At 41.9% G+C, this 16892-nt stretch overlaps 2 protein-coding genes across 11 annotated transcripts in view; both read left to right on the top strand.

The window, feature by feature from the left end:
• Nucleotides 1-607: 607 nt before the first annotated feature.
• Nucleotides 608-6829, top strand: LOC145444912 (DNA-directed RNA polymerase II subunit RPB2). Its single transcript, XM_080322973.1, has 2 exons — nt 608-810; nt 3183-6829. Exons 1-2 carry the CDS (start codon nt 693-695, stop codon nt 6590-6592), a joined length of 3528 nt encoding a protein of 1175 aa, XP_080179099.1. The 5' UTR covers nt 608-692; the 3' UTR covers nt 6593-6829.
• A 9688-nt stretch (nt 6830-16517) lies between these two features.
• The window catches only part of LOC145445396 (girdin-like), a 49019-nt gene continuing 48644 nt past the window's right edge, over nt 16518-16892 (top strand). For 2 of the 10 annotated variants that reach the window (XM_080323592.1, XM_080323590.1), the window contains exon 1: nt 16518-16768. The gene's annotated coding sequence lies outside the window, so the exon portion shown is untranslated. Of the gene's footprint in view, nt 16771-16892 lie in introns of all 10 variants that reach the window. The other 8 variants (XM_080323583.1, XM_080323582.1, XM_080323587.1 and 5 more) reach the window with 8 other exon arrangements.

Here is a 16892-nt window from a genome sequence, read left to right as displayed (position 1 = left end):
TGGTCAAGACCTGATATCTGCGCACTATTTGTATTCGGACATGCTCCGGAGCTGATATCTGTGCACCAAAAGAGCCCAGGCATGGTCCAGACCTGATATCTGCGCACTATTTGTATTCGGACATGCTCCGGAGCTGATATCTGCGCACCAAAAGAATCCAGGTATGGTCCAGACCTGATATCTGCGCACTATTTGTATTCGGACATGCTCCAGAGCTGATATCTGCGCACAAAATTCCCCCAGGCATGGTCCGGACCTGATATATGCGCACTGAATCGACCTAGACATGCTTAAGACGTGATATCTGCGCTCTAAACGAAGCGTGACCTTTATATGACCTCAATGTATGCGATTTTTGGTGATATCTGAGTATATCCACAATGATATCTGCGATATCTGAGTGTATCCACAGTAGTGATATCTGCGATATCTGCGGTACCTGCGATATCTGCGATATCTGAGTATATCCACGGGGCCGGCCTGGGTGAGTGTCTGATTTCAAAGGCGACTCCACGTCGTTTCGACACCTTCCTATCTTTTCATCGTATTGCAGTCTTGTAGTGTTTTGGAATGTTGGAATTATTGATAAACTGTTACTGATACATTATGCCGCCACCTTGGAATTATTTGAAACATATTTTACAGTACTCTAGTCTTGCTCAGCGTAAACTAGTTAGGACTAGGTCACCGCCATGTTCCAGGATGATGATCTTGAGATGCGTGATGATGGGGATGATGAGGAGGATATAACCCCAGAGCAATGGCAGGAAGGCTGTTGGATTGTCATCAGTTCTTATTTTGATGAAAAAGGTATTTTGCATTTTTTGATCTGGTATATGTCAATGTCGTACTATAAATCTTGTTTGGAGTTGTCATTGACAGTCAGTTAAACCAGCAATTGTTAATTATGCTCCATATGTTATCCCCTTCTGCCCAGAGTGGAATTAGTGGCAAACGTCACGCGCAACTTTTCATACAATTCTTTAATTATTCGATGGAAGAAATCCTTCTGTCACGCTCAACTTATTGACGAAAACAACCACTGATTCCAGTCTGGCCTTCTGCCCGTGTTTTCAGAAATAACATCAATATAATTGTTGTCTCCGAAATATATAGGACCTAGAGTAGCCTTTTGTCGTATAATGTATATATGTGCATTACATCAAACCACATTTAATCAACTCGATGGGTCATTCGGCACTTCCCTTTTACTCAACATGAATAAGGTAGGCCTGTACTTCTTTTCATTCGTGGGATAGCGTTATGTTTCCTAACCGTTAAACCCATGTCACACCCTCCACAATGATTATGACAGTCATAATAGTGTGAGATTCCATAATATACTATAGGACTACTACAATAGGTTTTGATAGTGGGTTCGAAGCGTCGATGAAATACAATCCTGAATTACCATTGATTAGTTGCCGACTGTGTTACTGCATTCTTATATCAACCCTGATTATCAGACATCGCAGGTTTGCCACAAGGCATCATTTGCAATGGTGCATATAGTACATAGCAGTTTGTGCTGTCTTTGGGTCTTCATTAGAAATATTGTTTTGCAGTTTGCTGCTAACGTCATATTATAGATTTATGAAAGCACTCAAACCTACCACTGTAAATACATATGGGTCTAAATATTGAAAAAAAAAATTCTTCAAAGGCTCTGCCCCCTGAAGCTCCTAAATATATTTTTAAATTGTAGATGCATTGCTGCATAAGTACATCTTTCAACATAGTCAATTTCATTTGACTCAAGTGACAATTTGAAAGTAATTTTATATGTGAATTGAATCCATGGTATATTAGTGAAATGTAGTTTCCTACTGAAATGTACGAATTTCTGCATTTTAATAGTATGCTTGAATTGACTTCTTACAAGCACAAATCTTATTGGTAGGGTTATTTCGTTAAAACTTCCATAATTGTAACTTCTACAGTTTTTATGAGGTATAGATCCCATTTTTCACAATAGAAGAGTACCTATTACAGTTTCCCAGCAAATCCAAAGATTGAAACATATTTCATTTGGTGTGCTATGAAAACAATAATATATGAACTGTCTGACCCCATTCTTTGTCTCAATGTCTGTTGATACAAAATACTATCTGTGAAACAATAGGCTACAGTTTTTTGTACAATCTACAAGTAAGGTCACTGATTCAGTTGTATACATTTCTCGTACCTTCACAACCCCCGGGCATTGTCCATTGCAAAAAGGTGGCGCCATATTATGGTTTGTAATTAATATCGGATCTACCCTTATAAGCACTCATATCTTCATCCCGGAACGTATGACTTTATTCAATTCTCTCGTAGTAAGATGATATGGATTGGTTGAATAGCATTCACTGATCAAAGTTCTGACAATGTACCAATCATGATTCGGACTTTGCTCTCCATTCTACTATGCCGGCATATACAATGCGAGCATATACTCCTCTTAGCTGATTGGTTTCATTTATACCAAGAATTCCCAGCCTGGGGCCAAGAACAAATTTTTAAAAAAATCATCTACTTCACTATAACAAAAAGAACTGAATTGAAATTAAATAACAATACTAGTACAGCAATATATACTTCTCGATCTTGAGTTTACTTTCTTCCCTCCACCCCCGAACGGGAAACTAATAGATTGTCGGAACAGACACAAGCTCAACCATCACATAACTTAATATTTAATAACTAATTAATGCGCTATCATGTTTATTGTGTGTTGTATTTATATAATTTTATCATTGTAACAGCCAGATACTGTATAAACCATTTTTGTTGAAACTTACAATACGGTACCTGAATAGTTATTCGTAATTTTTGGCTGACACTCGTCGCGTGTGGTGTAATAGTTGGCATCTAGTTCATTTCAATTTGATTAAACTATTCTATATCAAAGTTTCATACCTCCAAGAAGCTCTACACTTATATACAATAACGTTTTTAAATGCTTTCAAATGGTTGATTATAATAGGGGGCCATTGATTGTTCCAAGGGGGGTCACTGTGTGAAGAAGGTACGGAAACCCTGATTTACAATAATACTTTGAGAGGAATTATCACAGACTCACAGTACACTATAAAGACACCATTTTTTGATACTTTTACCGTCATCAAAGTGTGCATTGTGCGATCATGTAGCAGCAATCACACATTGATATGATATGAATGAATCGTTTGAATTTCCAGGTCTAGTGCGTCAGCAGCTGGACTCGTTTGACGAATTCATTCAGATGTCCGTTCAGAGGATTGTAGAAGACGCGCCTATGATTGAACTCCAGGCCGAAGCTCAACACACCACCACCGAGCTGATCACTCCCACAAAGTATCATCTGAAATTTGAACAGATCTACCTATCGAAGCCTACACACTGGGAGAAAGACGGTGCTCCCAGCCCCATGATGCCGAACGAGGCTCGGCTCAGGAATTTGACGTACTCTGCCCCTCTTTACGTTGACATCACAAAGACAATAATCAAACACAACGAGGAACCAATAGAATCGCAGCATCAAAAAACTTTCATCGGAAAAATTCCAATCATGTTACGCTCGACGTACTGTCTGCTCAGCAACCTCACCGACAGAGATCTCACGGAATTGAACGAATGCCCCTTAGATCCGGGCGGGTACTTCATCATAAACGGGTCGGAGAAAGTGCTGATTGCGCAGGAAAAAATGGCTTCAAATACCGTGTATGTTTTCAAGAAAAAAGATTCCAAATACGCGTTCACGGCTGAGATTCGGAGCTGTTTAGAAAATAGCTCGCGTCCTACGAGTACAATGTGGGTCAATATGTTGGCTCGTGGTGGTCAAGGCGTTAAGAAGAGCGCTATTGGACAAAGAATTACTGCAATCGTACCGTATATTCGGCAAGAAATTCCAATTATCATTGTATTTCGAGCTCTCGGTTTCGTGTCCGATCGCGACATCCTGGAACATATCATTTACGATTTTGACGATCCCGAAATCATGGAAATGGTGAAGCCTTCTTTGGACGAAGCGTTTGTGATTCAGGAACAGAACGTGGCGTTAAATTTCATTGGTTCGCGCGGTGCCAAACCCGGCGTCACGAAAGAGAAGAGGATCAAGTACGCGAGAGAGATTTTGCAGAAGGAAATGCTGCCGCACGTAGGAATCAGTGATTTTTGCGAAACGAAAAAGGCGTATTTTCTAGGATACATCGTCAACAGGCTGTTGACTGCCGCGCTTGGTAGGAGAGAGCTGGATGACCGTGATCATTACGGCAACAAGAGATTGGATTTAGCTGGTCCGCTTTTAGCGTTTTTGTTTCGCGGGCTGTTCCGTATGTTAATGAAAGAGGTGCGGCTGTATGCTCAAAAGTTTATCGACCGCGGAAAAGATTTTAATCTCGAACTCGCGATCAAAACTCGAATCATCACAGACGGATTGAAGTATTCTCTCGCAACAGGAAACTGGGGCGATCAGAAAAAAGCTCACCAGGCCAGAGCGGGAGTGTCGCAAGTCTTGAACAGGCTGACGTACGCGTCGACTTTGTCGCATCTACGGCGTCTAAACTCGCCTATCGGACGCGACGGTAAACTGGCAAAGCCTCGTCAGCTGCACAACAGCCTGTGGGGAATGATATGCCCCGCCGAAACCCCGGAAGGGCACGCCGTTGGTCTTGTGAAGAATTTAGCGTTGATGGCGTATATCTCGGTCGGGTCGCAGCCGAGTCCAATTCTCGAGTTTTTGGAGGAGTGGTCCATGGAGAATTTAGAGGAGATATCTCCGTCCGCTATCCAAAACGCGACCAAGATTTTCGTCAACGGTTGCTGGGTCGGTATCCACCCCGATCCCGACCAGTTGATGACCACGCTGCGTAAACTACGTAGGCAGATGGATATTATCGTTTCGGAAGTCTCGATGGTGCGCGACATCAGAGAACGGGAGATACGCATCTACACGGACGCCGGGAGAATATGCAGGCCGCTGCTGATTGTCGAGAATCAGAAGCTGCTCCTCAAAAAAAGACATGTGGACCTTCTCAAAGAGTCCGAGATGCATTACAGTTGGCAAGATCTCGTCGCTAGCGGCGTCGTGGAATACATCGACACTCTCGAGGAGGAAACGATCATGTTGGCGATGTTTCCGGAAGATCTACAAGACAAGGGCGAGCAGTACTGCTCCACGTACACCCACTGCGAGATTCATCCTGCTATGATTTTAGGAGTGTGTGCTTCTATCATTCCGTTTCCTGATCATAACCAATCTCCGCGTAACACTTACCAAAGCGCTATGGGGAAGCAAGCGATGGGTGTTTACATCACAAATTTTCACGTACGCATGGACACGTTGGCTCACGTGTTGTATTATCCTCAAAAACCATTGGTCACTACAAGATCCATGGAGTATTTGCGGTTTCGCGAACTGCCGGCCGGGATTAACGCGATTGTCGCGATTTCAACGTACACTGGATATAACCAAGAAGATTCGATTATTATGAACCAAAGTTCGATCGATCGTGGATTGTTTCGATCTGTGTTCTACCGTTCCTACAAAGACGCGGAAAGTAAAAAAGCGTACGATCAGGAAGAAACTTTTGAACGACCCGAGCGGTCTACTTGCAGCGGAATGCGTCACGCTATTTATGACAAGCTCGATGACGACGGTCTCATTTCCCCTGGGGTTCGCGTGTCAGGAGACGATGTCATTATTGGCAAAACCGTGACGTTACCTGAGAACGATGACGAATTGGAAGGGACCACGAGACGTTACTCAAAACGTGATGCTTCCACTTTCTTACGCACGAGCGAGACCGGAATTGTGGACCAAGTCATGGTGAGCATTAATCAAGAGGGGTACAAGTTTACGAAAATCCGTGTGCGATCAGTTCGCGTGCCGCAGATTGGTGATAAATTTGCGAGTAGGCACGGGCAAAAAGGTACGTGCGGCATCACGTACAGAGCGGAAGATATGCCTTTCACGTGTGAAGGCATACAGCCGGATTTGATAGTGAACCCGCACGCTATTCCGTCGCGTATGACCATCGGCCATTTAATCGAGTGCTTGCAAGGCAAAGTGTCTGCTAACAAAGGCGAAATCGGTGATGCTACTCCGTTTAATGACACTGTCAATGTACAGAAGATATCCAACTTACTGCACGAGTATGGTTATCAGCAAAGAGGTAATGAAGTACTATACAACGGGCATACCGGGCACAAAATTAACACGCAAGTGTTTTTCGGGCCGACGTATTACCAACGTTTGAAGCATATGGTGGACGATAAAATACACTCGCGTGCCAGAGGGCCGGTGCAGATTTTAAACAGGCAACCTATGGAAGGACGATCCCGTGATGGCGGTCTACGTTTTGGAGAGATGGAACGCGATTGTCAGATCGCTCACGGCGCCGCGCAGTTTTTGAAGGAACGCCTTTTCGAGGCTTCCGATCCGTACAGGGTGCACGTGTGCAACATTTGCGGTTTGATCGTGATCGCGAATCTGCGCTCGCATACTTTTGAGTGTAGGGGATGCAGGAACAAGACGCATATATCGCAAGTGCGAATGCCGTACGCGTGCAAGTTGCTGTTTCAGGAGCTGATGTCAATGTCGATTTCGCCGAGAATGATGGTTAATTGACACTAACGGACTTGATTGGCAAAAGTTAAGCGTCGTAACTGCGATTGGACTTTGACCAAATCCTTAGCCGTATTTCATTGAGTGTGTCAATGGATGAAGCCGAGTCTCTTTTGTCGATGGCGACGGCCTGTCAATGTGTGGACTATTTTCTGACATATCTGTACAGTACGTTGCACACTGATTTTTTGCTGCTCGCCAACGTGTCTTTCATTTTTTGTAAAATCCTGGAATGTCTCATGCAGTTGTCTTCCGTTGGTGTAGGAATAGGACGGTATATAGTTTAGTTCTGTTTTTGCGGCATATACACCGACTCATGATCAATGTTCCCTCTAATTATTCACGAGTCTGCGCAAACACGCCAACTCACTGCGCAGGCCCTTGGACAACTGTGCGCAACCACCCTACCCTCCCATAGGGTGATAAAACTAACTTCTGGGGGGCTTCGCCCCCAGACCCCCCTCGCGATGTACGCCTTTTCCCTATACTTGTCATCTACATTGGGTGCCCGTTTAGTGGTTGTTGTTGCGTTGTTGCTAGAACGCGCAAAGTGCGAAAAATTATATAATTCATGACTGCATAGGTCAATATGATCGGGAATTGCATAATTTTTAACCTCTGCCTGCTCACATAATCAGATTTACCGATAGGGATGATCGAGAGTGGTGTGTTGGAATAGATAGGCCCTCTAAATAATAATAAAACATCTTCCGGCGTACCCGTTGGTATAATGACTTCGTTATATGATGCTATTTCGTGACCTCCTATCTGCTATGTAAAAAGATATTGAAATCACCCAAACGTGGAAAACTAAAAGACTACACGATTTCCAATTGGTATTTCTTTACTGGAAAATAATGTTCCCTCGATATGGAATTTGTCCTGTTGTGGGACTCGGATCGCCAGGACAGGAACATTCGGCGCCAGCCATTTATATGCGCCTATGGACATGAAAAATTAAACATATATGTATGATATCTCGAAGTTTTCGGTCAGCACAAGGGCATGTAGTCTTTTTCGGCCAAGGTTTTCTCGCTGATGATCGTTCTGGCGCACTTCTCAGAGTCACATGTAACTAGCCTTTAACTTTCATATGTCTTGGAGCGTCATGGTGCGCTAATGGCCGACGCCCAAGTGCCCATTTCTATAAATCAAGCGCATTTTTTTGTTGGAAACGGGTACCCAATAATCAAGATATCTTACAATATTAAATCGCACACAGCGCTAAAAAAATTCCAAAAAAATACACCATGATCTACCTTATTTAACGAAATAATTTTGGGCCCCCACCGAGCTCGGCCCTCCAATTAGCGGGTTTGGTGTGCGGCAGTTACGGTCCTGAGTAAGTCTTACGCAATGTTCATGCCACGCGGAGAAGACTATTCGTTAGTTTATCGCAGATTAACTTCGAGCTAGCCCACTGTTATTCATAACTTTGTTAAACCATGTTATTTCGCCATTCCCAGAAAATAATGCGCTATTGAAATGATATCGCTCACGCGTACGAGACCATACTAAAAAAATCTCTTCCGTGAGGCGCACGTGATTGTAAATTCTTATTTCTTCGCGGAGCGCAATATTTACCTTTGCGGGCCGCACTTGTACCCCGGTTTCAGACTTCAGTGATAACACAATATTTGGCCCTGGCAGTGTCCCATCTAATTTTTCGCGAGTCTGCGCGCCTGCGTGGTCCATTGGACAACAGTGCGCAACGACTAAAAAAACATCACTTCTGATTTTTTGTGCGCAGCTTAGATTTTCTGTGCGCTGAGACCGTTTCAGCACTGCGCATTTGCGCACGTGCGCAGCTTAGAGGGAACATTGCTCATGATATACATGCACACGATCTGTGTATATGTATCTGTATCTGCATACCATGACTGTATGATGTGTGTGTGCCGCAGGACAAGGCAGGTGCAGAAATAGCCTGGTAAGGGTGTCCAACTGTCCAAGTCTTGTACCATCCTTTCGTGTTATCCCGGATATGCCGAGCGGAAAGCCATGGGTAGCGGTTATTCTAATCAGGTCTGTGGTCTGACCGCGCCGAGGATTGAACGCTTCACCATTGCGCTATCTTGTAGGCCAGTCAATCAGTTTTATTAATATTTTCGTCGTTTCAAACCACCACAAAACTACGATACAATGAAAAGATAGTAAGGTGTCGAAACGACTTTGAGTAGTCTTTGTGATCAGACACCAGCCTTAGCCAAGTCAAAGTAAAGACGAGGCATGCACACTGAATGAAAAGTAAAGCAGAGAATATAAAAGGCAAGCGACAAAATGAGGTGACACGTGGCGAGATCGATGTTAGGTCGTGGTCCGGTAATCCTGAAGGCTGACTAGTATTCATTTAGAAGGCATTGCTCGTTTCGAATGGAATGCGGACTTGCTCGACGACTGTCGGGTAGCCGGCGAGATGCTGTTCTACAATGGTGGTCCGGAATACTTGATAGAGCAGTGCGTTTTCTTGTATTCCGTTCCTAATTCGTGAAACAGCCATAGACAGTGAACGAGCATGGGAAAAGAGGAAGGTGGAGGCTGAAGGCCGACATTTCAAGAAGATTTTTAGCACATAATTTTTCTTCAGTGAAGTCAGTAAGTTTGAGTCAGCCATTTGATGAAAACACGCAGTGAAATACAGACATTCGGCTGAGGTTGAGATACCGTATTTCAGAAAATCTGCCTGCGGATCCACCAAAATGGCAACGATATTTTACCAAGCAATTCATATAGCCATTTATCTTTATTGGGTATTGGGCCCTTACCGCGCCACAACCCACCAAGACATACAATCAAGTTTTAGGCCATATAACATGCGACTCCAAGAAGTGTGCCAGAACGATCGGCAGCGAGAAAACCTTGGCCGAAAAGGTCTATGCCCTTATGCTGACCGAAAACTTCGTTGTATATACAAAATACATATAGGTTTAATTGTCCATAGGCGCCTAAATGACTGGCGCCGAATGTTCCTGTCTTTGCAATCTGAACCTCACAAGACAAATACCATCCCGCTGGGAAAAAATTTATGCCAGTGAAGAAATACCAATTTGAAATCGTGTGCGTCTCTTAGTTTAGAAGCCTACGTTTGGGCGATTCTATATTTTTTGATATAGCAGACTGGAAGTCACGAAATAAAATCATGTAACGAAGTCATATCAACGGGTCCGTCTGCCCGAAGATGTTTAATTATTATTTACGGGCCCTCCCGTTTGCAAGACACTTCACTCAGCTCTACCGGTAAATCTAATTACGTGAGTAGAGAGGACAATAAATTGATAGCATAATATATATGCAATCGCCGATCTGATTGACCGATTTTATCATAAATTATCGAAAATTTTCGCGCATCGCGCTGGCTCACAATACAGTAGGGCCTACAGATGATTTCGTGACAAACGCGAACAACGTGATGGAGGGGTCGTTTCATCACCTTATGGGAGCCCAAGACCCACGTTTTTGGGGCCTGACGAGGTGCTGTTTCGTTCCTGCCAACGTGCATACGCCCGAAGATGTTTAATTATTATTGAGTGGTCCTACCTTTTCAAACACACCTTACTCAGCTCTACCGGCAAATCTGATTACGTGAGCAGAGAGAAGATAAAAACTGATAACAATATATATGAAATTCCCGATCATACTGCCCGATTCAGTCATGAATTCTAGAAATTTCCCGCGCTTCGCCCGCTTAAGCGACAAAAGCTGATTCACTAAACAAACTATTCACTAAACAGGGTATCGCTGGAGGAGGGTCTGGGGGGCGAAGCCCCCCAGAAGTTCGGTCTATAACCCCATGGGAGCCAAAGACCAAAGTAGTTTTTGGGGGGCCTGACGAAGTGCTGTTACGGCCTTGAGTACAAGACTGGTCTAGTCTAGTAATATCGTGCAAACACATCAGCTGAGCAATTTCACTCTCGCCGCGAAACCACTCATTTGCTCCTGAGCTACGCTCTCGTTTCGCCAGAGAGCATTGTTGCGTCACTAGGCCACTCTCCATAACAATTGGAAATTCAAGGCTGATTATGGGGGTTATATTTTTGTAATCAGTATAACGGCAGCTTTCGATTGATAGCTACCCGTTTTATTGAATTTCGCGCTCGGCAACCCGGTAAAAATTAGGCTACCGTCAAATTGCCTTTAACCAAATGGAAAGTGTGACGTAGACCAATTTCACTGACTGAGCCGTGAGATTTGCGTGTCCACACCATATAGGACACCATGGTTGCATCGTTCAGGTAGCAAGCCGCACGATTTAGCAGTGTCTGATAAAAATTTATGAAATGGTAAAGGGACATCACTTACTTTGGTTTGCCATGGTTTTTGCATTGCACGAAACAAATAGTTAGAAACAACTCTCTCCAGTAGCGAAGAGAGAGAGAGAAGAGAGAGTCTTTATTTACATCCAACCAAAATACATAACACACGGCAGTGATGGTGGTACAGAAAATATACATGCACAGTATTCGGTATTAGATAGGAATGATCGATAACTCTAGTCTGATCTAGTCTGATCACACCAGCATCAAACAGGTACACTCGACTCTAAACAGTCTGGATGTAAAAAATGTTAGTCAAAAAAGTAAAATAGAAGAATTAAACGCCGGTAGCAAATGATCAAGATCAATGAAGCTGGGCGAGGTAGGGCAACAGTATTAGTATAACAACAAGAGGTGACCAAGTAGGGCTTTTTTGAATCTATTATGAGGCAATTCACGTCAGTAATAAGGTAAATCAAATTCGAAATATTCTACCAGTAACAAGCTATAGTAACAAAAATAAACAACTGGTTGACGGTATAACGATACATAGGCTAACTAACGAATACATATTCGGTTATAAATAACGGAGCACAACTTGAAAACATTAGTGAAATATTCCAAGAGAGTAGGTAGAGGCGCTCGGAATTTTATAGATGCCAGGACCTTCAAATAAAAAGAGAACGACCACGAGCAACCACGGGAAGTTGATTGCCACTGTTTGGTTAGCATATTCAGAATATTTACGGTCTATCAATCTAACATCCACCCGACCTAATGCTCGATGTAACAGGAGTCTATCTCGGGTCGGGTCTCGCGGGCAAAACAGCAATTGGGCTTTTGTAAAGTAGAAATAGTTTGGGGATTCGTTTCGTCACTTTTCTGGATGAAATTTCGTAATAACCCGACTAAATACCCTTATCTGCTAACAAAATATATTTACGAGAATTCTTTATTTGTTGTTAGGGTTGCATTTAAAACAAACGGTGTTATAAATCACTTTGTTTAAAACATGTTTAAACAGTGTTTTAAACAAATGTCAATTTGAAAAAACAAAATGTTTTTTTAACGTTACATAATTAAAGTAGGCCATAATTGTGTAGATACTGTCGAAAAACGTGCAGCATGAGCATACTAACGATTTGCACCTTATATACTCGATTTAAATGATATCGAGCGACTCGGTGACGTGCGGTGAGATTAATGACAGGCGAGGCACTTACTCCCCCCTCACACCCGCACACAATCCACACATACGCAAAGTAACTGATAAATATACACAAATATGTGAATAACAACAGCAACAGAAAGCGGTTAGGCGAGAGTGTTTCTGCACCCTGTTAGCCGTTGCAATTCTACAATACATATTTCATTTTTTCCTTCAGTAAAATATTCAGTTATGTAATACAGATTGCTCAACGAAAAAATACGAAAGGGAAAACGAAAAATTATTTTATTTAAGGTTGTAATAATGACCCAATTTCGGTTTTATATTATCTTTTGACATTTGCTCGTCCAATCCTTTTTTTACGAGATTGTAATGGACACTGTATCAGCAAAACTAAATATGCCATTGACTGGCATCATACTTAACGGTTGAAAATATCATTCAGACATGCATGCTTCCTCTTTACATCGCCTCGGCTCAGGTAGGTGTCTGATCTTAAGACTACTCCTAGTCATTTCGGCATCTTCCTATCATTCATTGTATTGCAGTCTTGTGATGTTTTGAAGTGATGAAATTTTATGAATAAACTTGATCTTGAACTTGAACTTGATTACTATACGCTTTAAAATTGATACCTATTGGCCTATGTCATGAAAAGTCTGTGTGTAACCGTACATGGTGCAGCCATGGTCGCGCGCGAAGCGCGAGATATTTTGAAAGGTAATGAATGAATTCTATCATTAAACATGTTACTTACATATTTTGAGGCCGCAAGGACAGGATTATATGGCGTTTAGACATAGCAATATCGACAGTTTCGATGAACATATATGCCTCTAACATTTTGTGCAAATGTTTCGTCGCCGACGATCTCGCTGCGAGCGCACAAGCGAAGTCGAATGTTGGACGACACGTTATCTCCTAATTGCGAATAGGCTATAGTTAGACTCAATTCTGTGAATTACGCGTATTTATAATTTTCAGGAGGGGGCTCCAATACTAAATGCAAGAAATCGAGTGACAATAAATCATGCGAAGTGCTGAGAAAGATTTCAAGTCAAATAAATCTGCTACGGAATATTCTACTTTATGGTCGAGGTCATATACGAAGATCTGCGATAAATGTGGCTGAGCCCTGGTTACGCCAATGCGTCGGAACTGATGTTTTAGTTATCATCAAATTTCGTGGTCAGGCTAATCAAATTTTGGTTGGCCTTGCAATTTTACCTGATGTTATAACGAATCTCGAGAATTAACTCGCAGGACACTTTTTACAAAGTACAAAAGTTATTAGATTATCAGAGTAGGAAACCGCTGATTTTAAGATTTTGACATAAACGTTGATCAAAAAAAGGCCATTTTCCATTCCTACTCCCGAAAGACCCACTCGAACGTCCACATTACAAATTTCGCGTCATATCCATTTTTTAGTTACGTCTGTCCACTAACTAGCCTGGCTGCCAAAAGTTACAACGGAGGACAAATTGCCGAAAAGGAGAACATTTACGTCATTTAGGCGTCATCGGCGGACATTTTTGATTTCCTGAAAAAGGACGACAAATCCTCCTATAGAAGGACATATGGTTGGTTGGTAACCCTACATTTGTCGTATTTTATAAAGAGAGGACGGATTGCGAAAAAACAGGATGGGCGGGAGGACATTTTAGTTTAGAGGTCATATGGTAGCCTCTCCCTATTGTTATATTTATTATGGCCTATACATTATCACGTGATTTTACGGAATCTAGAACCATCCTCAAGATTACCGGACCACGACTGACCTATCGATCTCGCTTCCCATGACATGCCGCCCTATTTTCTTGTCGCATTCTTTTTCTATACTATCTTCTTTACTTTCATTCAGTGTGCATGCCTCCTCTTTACATCGCCTAGGCCAAGGTGGGTGTCAGATTCCATAGACTACTCCTTGTCGCTTCGACATCTTCCTGTCATTTCATTGTATCGCATTTTTGTGGTGTATTGAACTGATAAAATTGCTAATAAAACCCAATGATGAAGTTGTGGGCCGCATTTGCCAACACGAATTGGTGAATCATGATGTAGGCCAAGATGGGTGTCTGGTCAAATAACCACTCCAAATCACTTCGACACCATCCCGCCATTACGCCGCAACCATGTGGTGCATTTAAATGGATTCAACGTCAATAAATAACTTACTGACTGACTGACTGAGATGATTTAACACTTCAATGTCACGCTCGAGCTTTGGCCTAATTCGATCAGCGGTATAAATGTATTATGAAATATGCAATGCATTTTACGGCGATATGTTCTTCGATGTGCATAATTACGAATTGTGATCGATAAAAGATTCCTGCTCTTCTCCTATTTATTTATGTCCAATTGTCGCTATACTAGCAATGTTTCAATCCTTATTATAATAACAATGGGCCCACTCTAAGATAATTGGCGTGAAACTAATTAGGCTACTACTATTCTTCTCCACGTGACATGTGAACAATGAATAATGTTGAACACAGCTTAAAATGTAGGCTAATATTTTGTATTGTTCATTGCAATCACATGTCCTTAGTTTTCGCAGTCAACACTTCCGGCAATTTGATAGGGCTGTCAGAGGATGGATTATTATTTATTGCCTACAAAATTCATCCGTTGATTTTGAATAATTTCGCGCCCAACGCGATTATAGCACTATGCTCTCTTATTCGAAATTTCATGCTGGTGAGTGGTGACGTTATATTTTGTGATACGATTGCTGATATACAACTTTCTTTCCAATTATTTGCCATAGTTGCTGACGATTAGCCTACCCCTGATGAGTGTTAGCCGAAAATATTCGGGTTCATTTAATATGATCATAATCATTGGTTTATTAGCAATTTTCATCAGTTCAATACACCACAAAAATGCGATACAATGAAAAGGTAGGGAAGTGTCGAAGCGACTTGGAGTAGGTAATGAAATCAGACTTCCTCTTTGGCCTAGGCGATGTAAAGGGGAGGCATGCACATTGCACACTGAATGAAAAGTAAAAGAAGATATAGAATAGAAAAAAAGCAAGCGACAAAAATGGGGTGGCATGTCATGGAAGGCGAGATCGATAGGTCAGATCGTGGTCCGGTAATCTTGAGGATGGACTAGTATTTATTTAGTAGTAATTGCTTGTATTTCGACTGGATGGCCGGCGGGATACTGTTCCACACGTCAGGTCCGGCATATTTGATGGAGCGCGCTGATCTTTTCGGTCGATCATATGGTATTTGGACGACGTGGACGCGCGTGTGTTGTAGGCCTACTTGTGCGCTTTTGATTCCGAGGTAAAGAAGTCATCGAAATATACTATATACTACAATTGTATCTTGAAGTTCTGTACCTCCAAGAAGCTCTTCAAATATATAGATAGGTCCAATGCATTCAGGTTAGCTATAGCCTATTCCTGCTTATTCGTGAATCGTGCAATGATGGAAAATAAAGTCGCCGCGGAGATAGTTTGTGTGTTTTGACAATTGTATACATAAAGAGCAGTGACGAAATGGTATATGTTTACCATATTTTGGAATCAGGAGAGGATGAGGACACTTTTTACAAATCATAAAAGTCAGATGAGGCCTACCGAAACTGCTGATTCTAAAATTTGTACTGGAAATCTTGTTGTGTTGACTGATGATATATATTCTACTGTGTTGACTAAGAAAAGATCATCTTTACGACTAGACTCCCCCGATCGAATTACCTACTTTTTAACGATACCGCTGTGGTGTTGACTAAAAACAAAATTTCTTGAAAAGGGAGGACAAATCCTACGAAATGGCCCATACGTCGAAGGGTATCTGGGGAGCGAAATCAAAATTCGTTTGTGGCTATACAGAACTCCTTCTATGTATTCCTGAAATTGTTTCCTCTGTGAATTGGGAAATCGGTCTGTGAAAGTCAAGTAGCCTACTTAGCAATCGCAGGGTGTCGCTCGTTAGTCAAGTCCCATCAGAAAATTCACGTCCTGACGTCGGTTTAATGACGTCGTCATATAAAACATGACAAAGGCGCAATGCTTGAATTGAAACACGGTTTAGGCTGGTTACGGTTAAATGCTGCATCCGGTATTACGATGATTGGGTTGTATTGTATTGACTTCGAGACATTTACTGAGGCAACTGGACAGGTCGCAGTTGGATAAGATGCTGAGGTACCGTTACATTAAGAATTAGTCGAGCATTTTCAACCGGCACATGTTTACAAAACATGCTTTTTAATCCAAGGAAGTACGAGACAGGTACCAGTGCAGTAACCGACAAAGCTCGTAAGCAAGCGCTCCTGCATAACGCTGGCAAACGCCAAGCAGTTGTTCCACTTCATAGTGTTTCCTGCTGCACTTGTCATTTCTCATTTATAGTCCTACTCAAATCGAAATATGTAATTATTAGAACCCTTATTTTACCTGCTACTATAGTTAGCCAGCTATAGGACTTCTGGTTAAGGCCATCAAATTGACTGTGCCACAAAAGACAGAATAGGATCATTGTTAATGGATTAAGCAGAATTGATCCTATTACAGAACAAAGTGGCTTAAGCTTTTACTATATATAAATTGCCCATCATGGACATGAGATTAGTAACATTGACAATTCAGGTTATGGTTAACATTTCAGATAGCATGGTGCTTTGATAAATTACAATATATAGTCTCGGAACTGATAACCTGCGACTTACAAACATCTTCTGGATTATATTTTGTATTTTGATATGGAATTAACGTTCTGGAAGACTTCAAACTAACAGGTGATATGATAGCCTATAGTTACTGTTTTTTTTATTGTTGCTAACGTACTGTGTCTAAGGTGAGAGCTATTAGCATAGCAGTAAATAATACGTCTATTATTTTGACTAAATATTATGGATTTAT

The sequence above is a fragment of the Botryllus schlosseri genome, chromosome 8, assembly GCF_051294905.1.
Source record: "Botryllus schlosseri isolate E-star chromosome 8, Bs_hap1, whole genome shotgun sequence".
In the NCBI taxonomy this organism is placed as follows: domain Eukaryota; kingdom Metazoa; phylum Chordata; class Ascidiacea; order Stolidobranchia; family Styelidae; genus Botryllus; species Botryllus schlosseri.
Note: the sequence above shows the minus strand (reverse complement) of the source record. Positions and strands in the feature narration are given on the sequence as shown.

Excerpts from the sequence above, each read along its gene's own strand:
- LOC145444912 (XM_080322973.1), top strand. The coding sequence starts at position 693 with ATGTTCCAGGATGATGATCTTGAGATGCGTGATGATGGGGATGATGAG. Across the intron at positions 811-3,182 it reads TTCTTATTTTGATGAAAAAG|GTCTAGTGCGTCAGCAGCTG; the intron begins GTATTTTGCATT and ends TTGAATTTCCAG.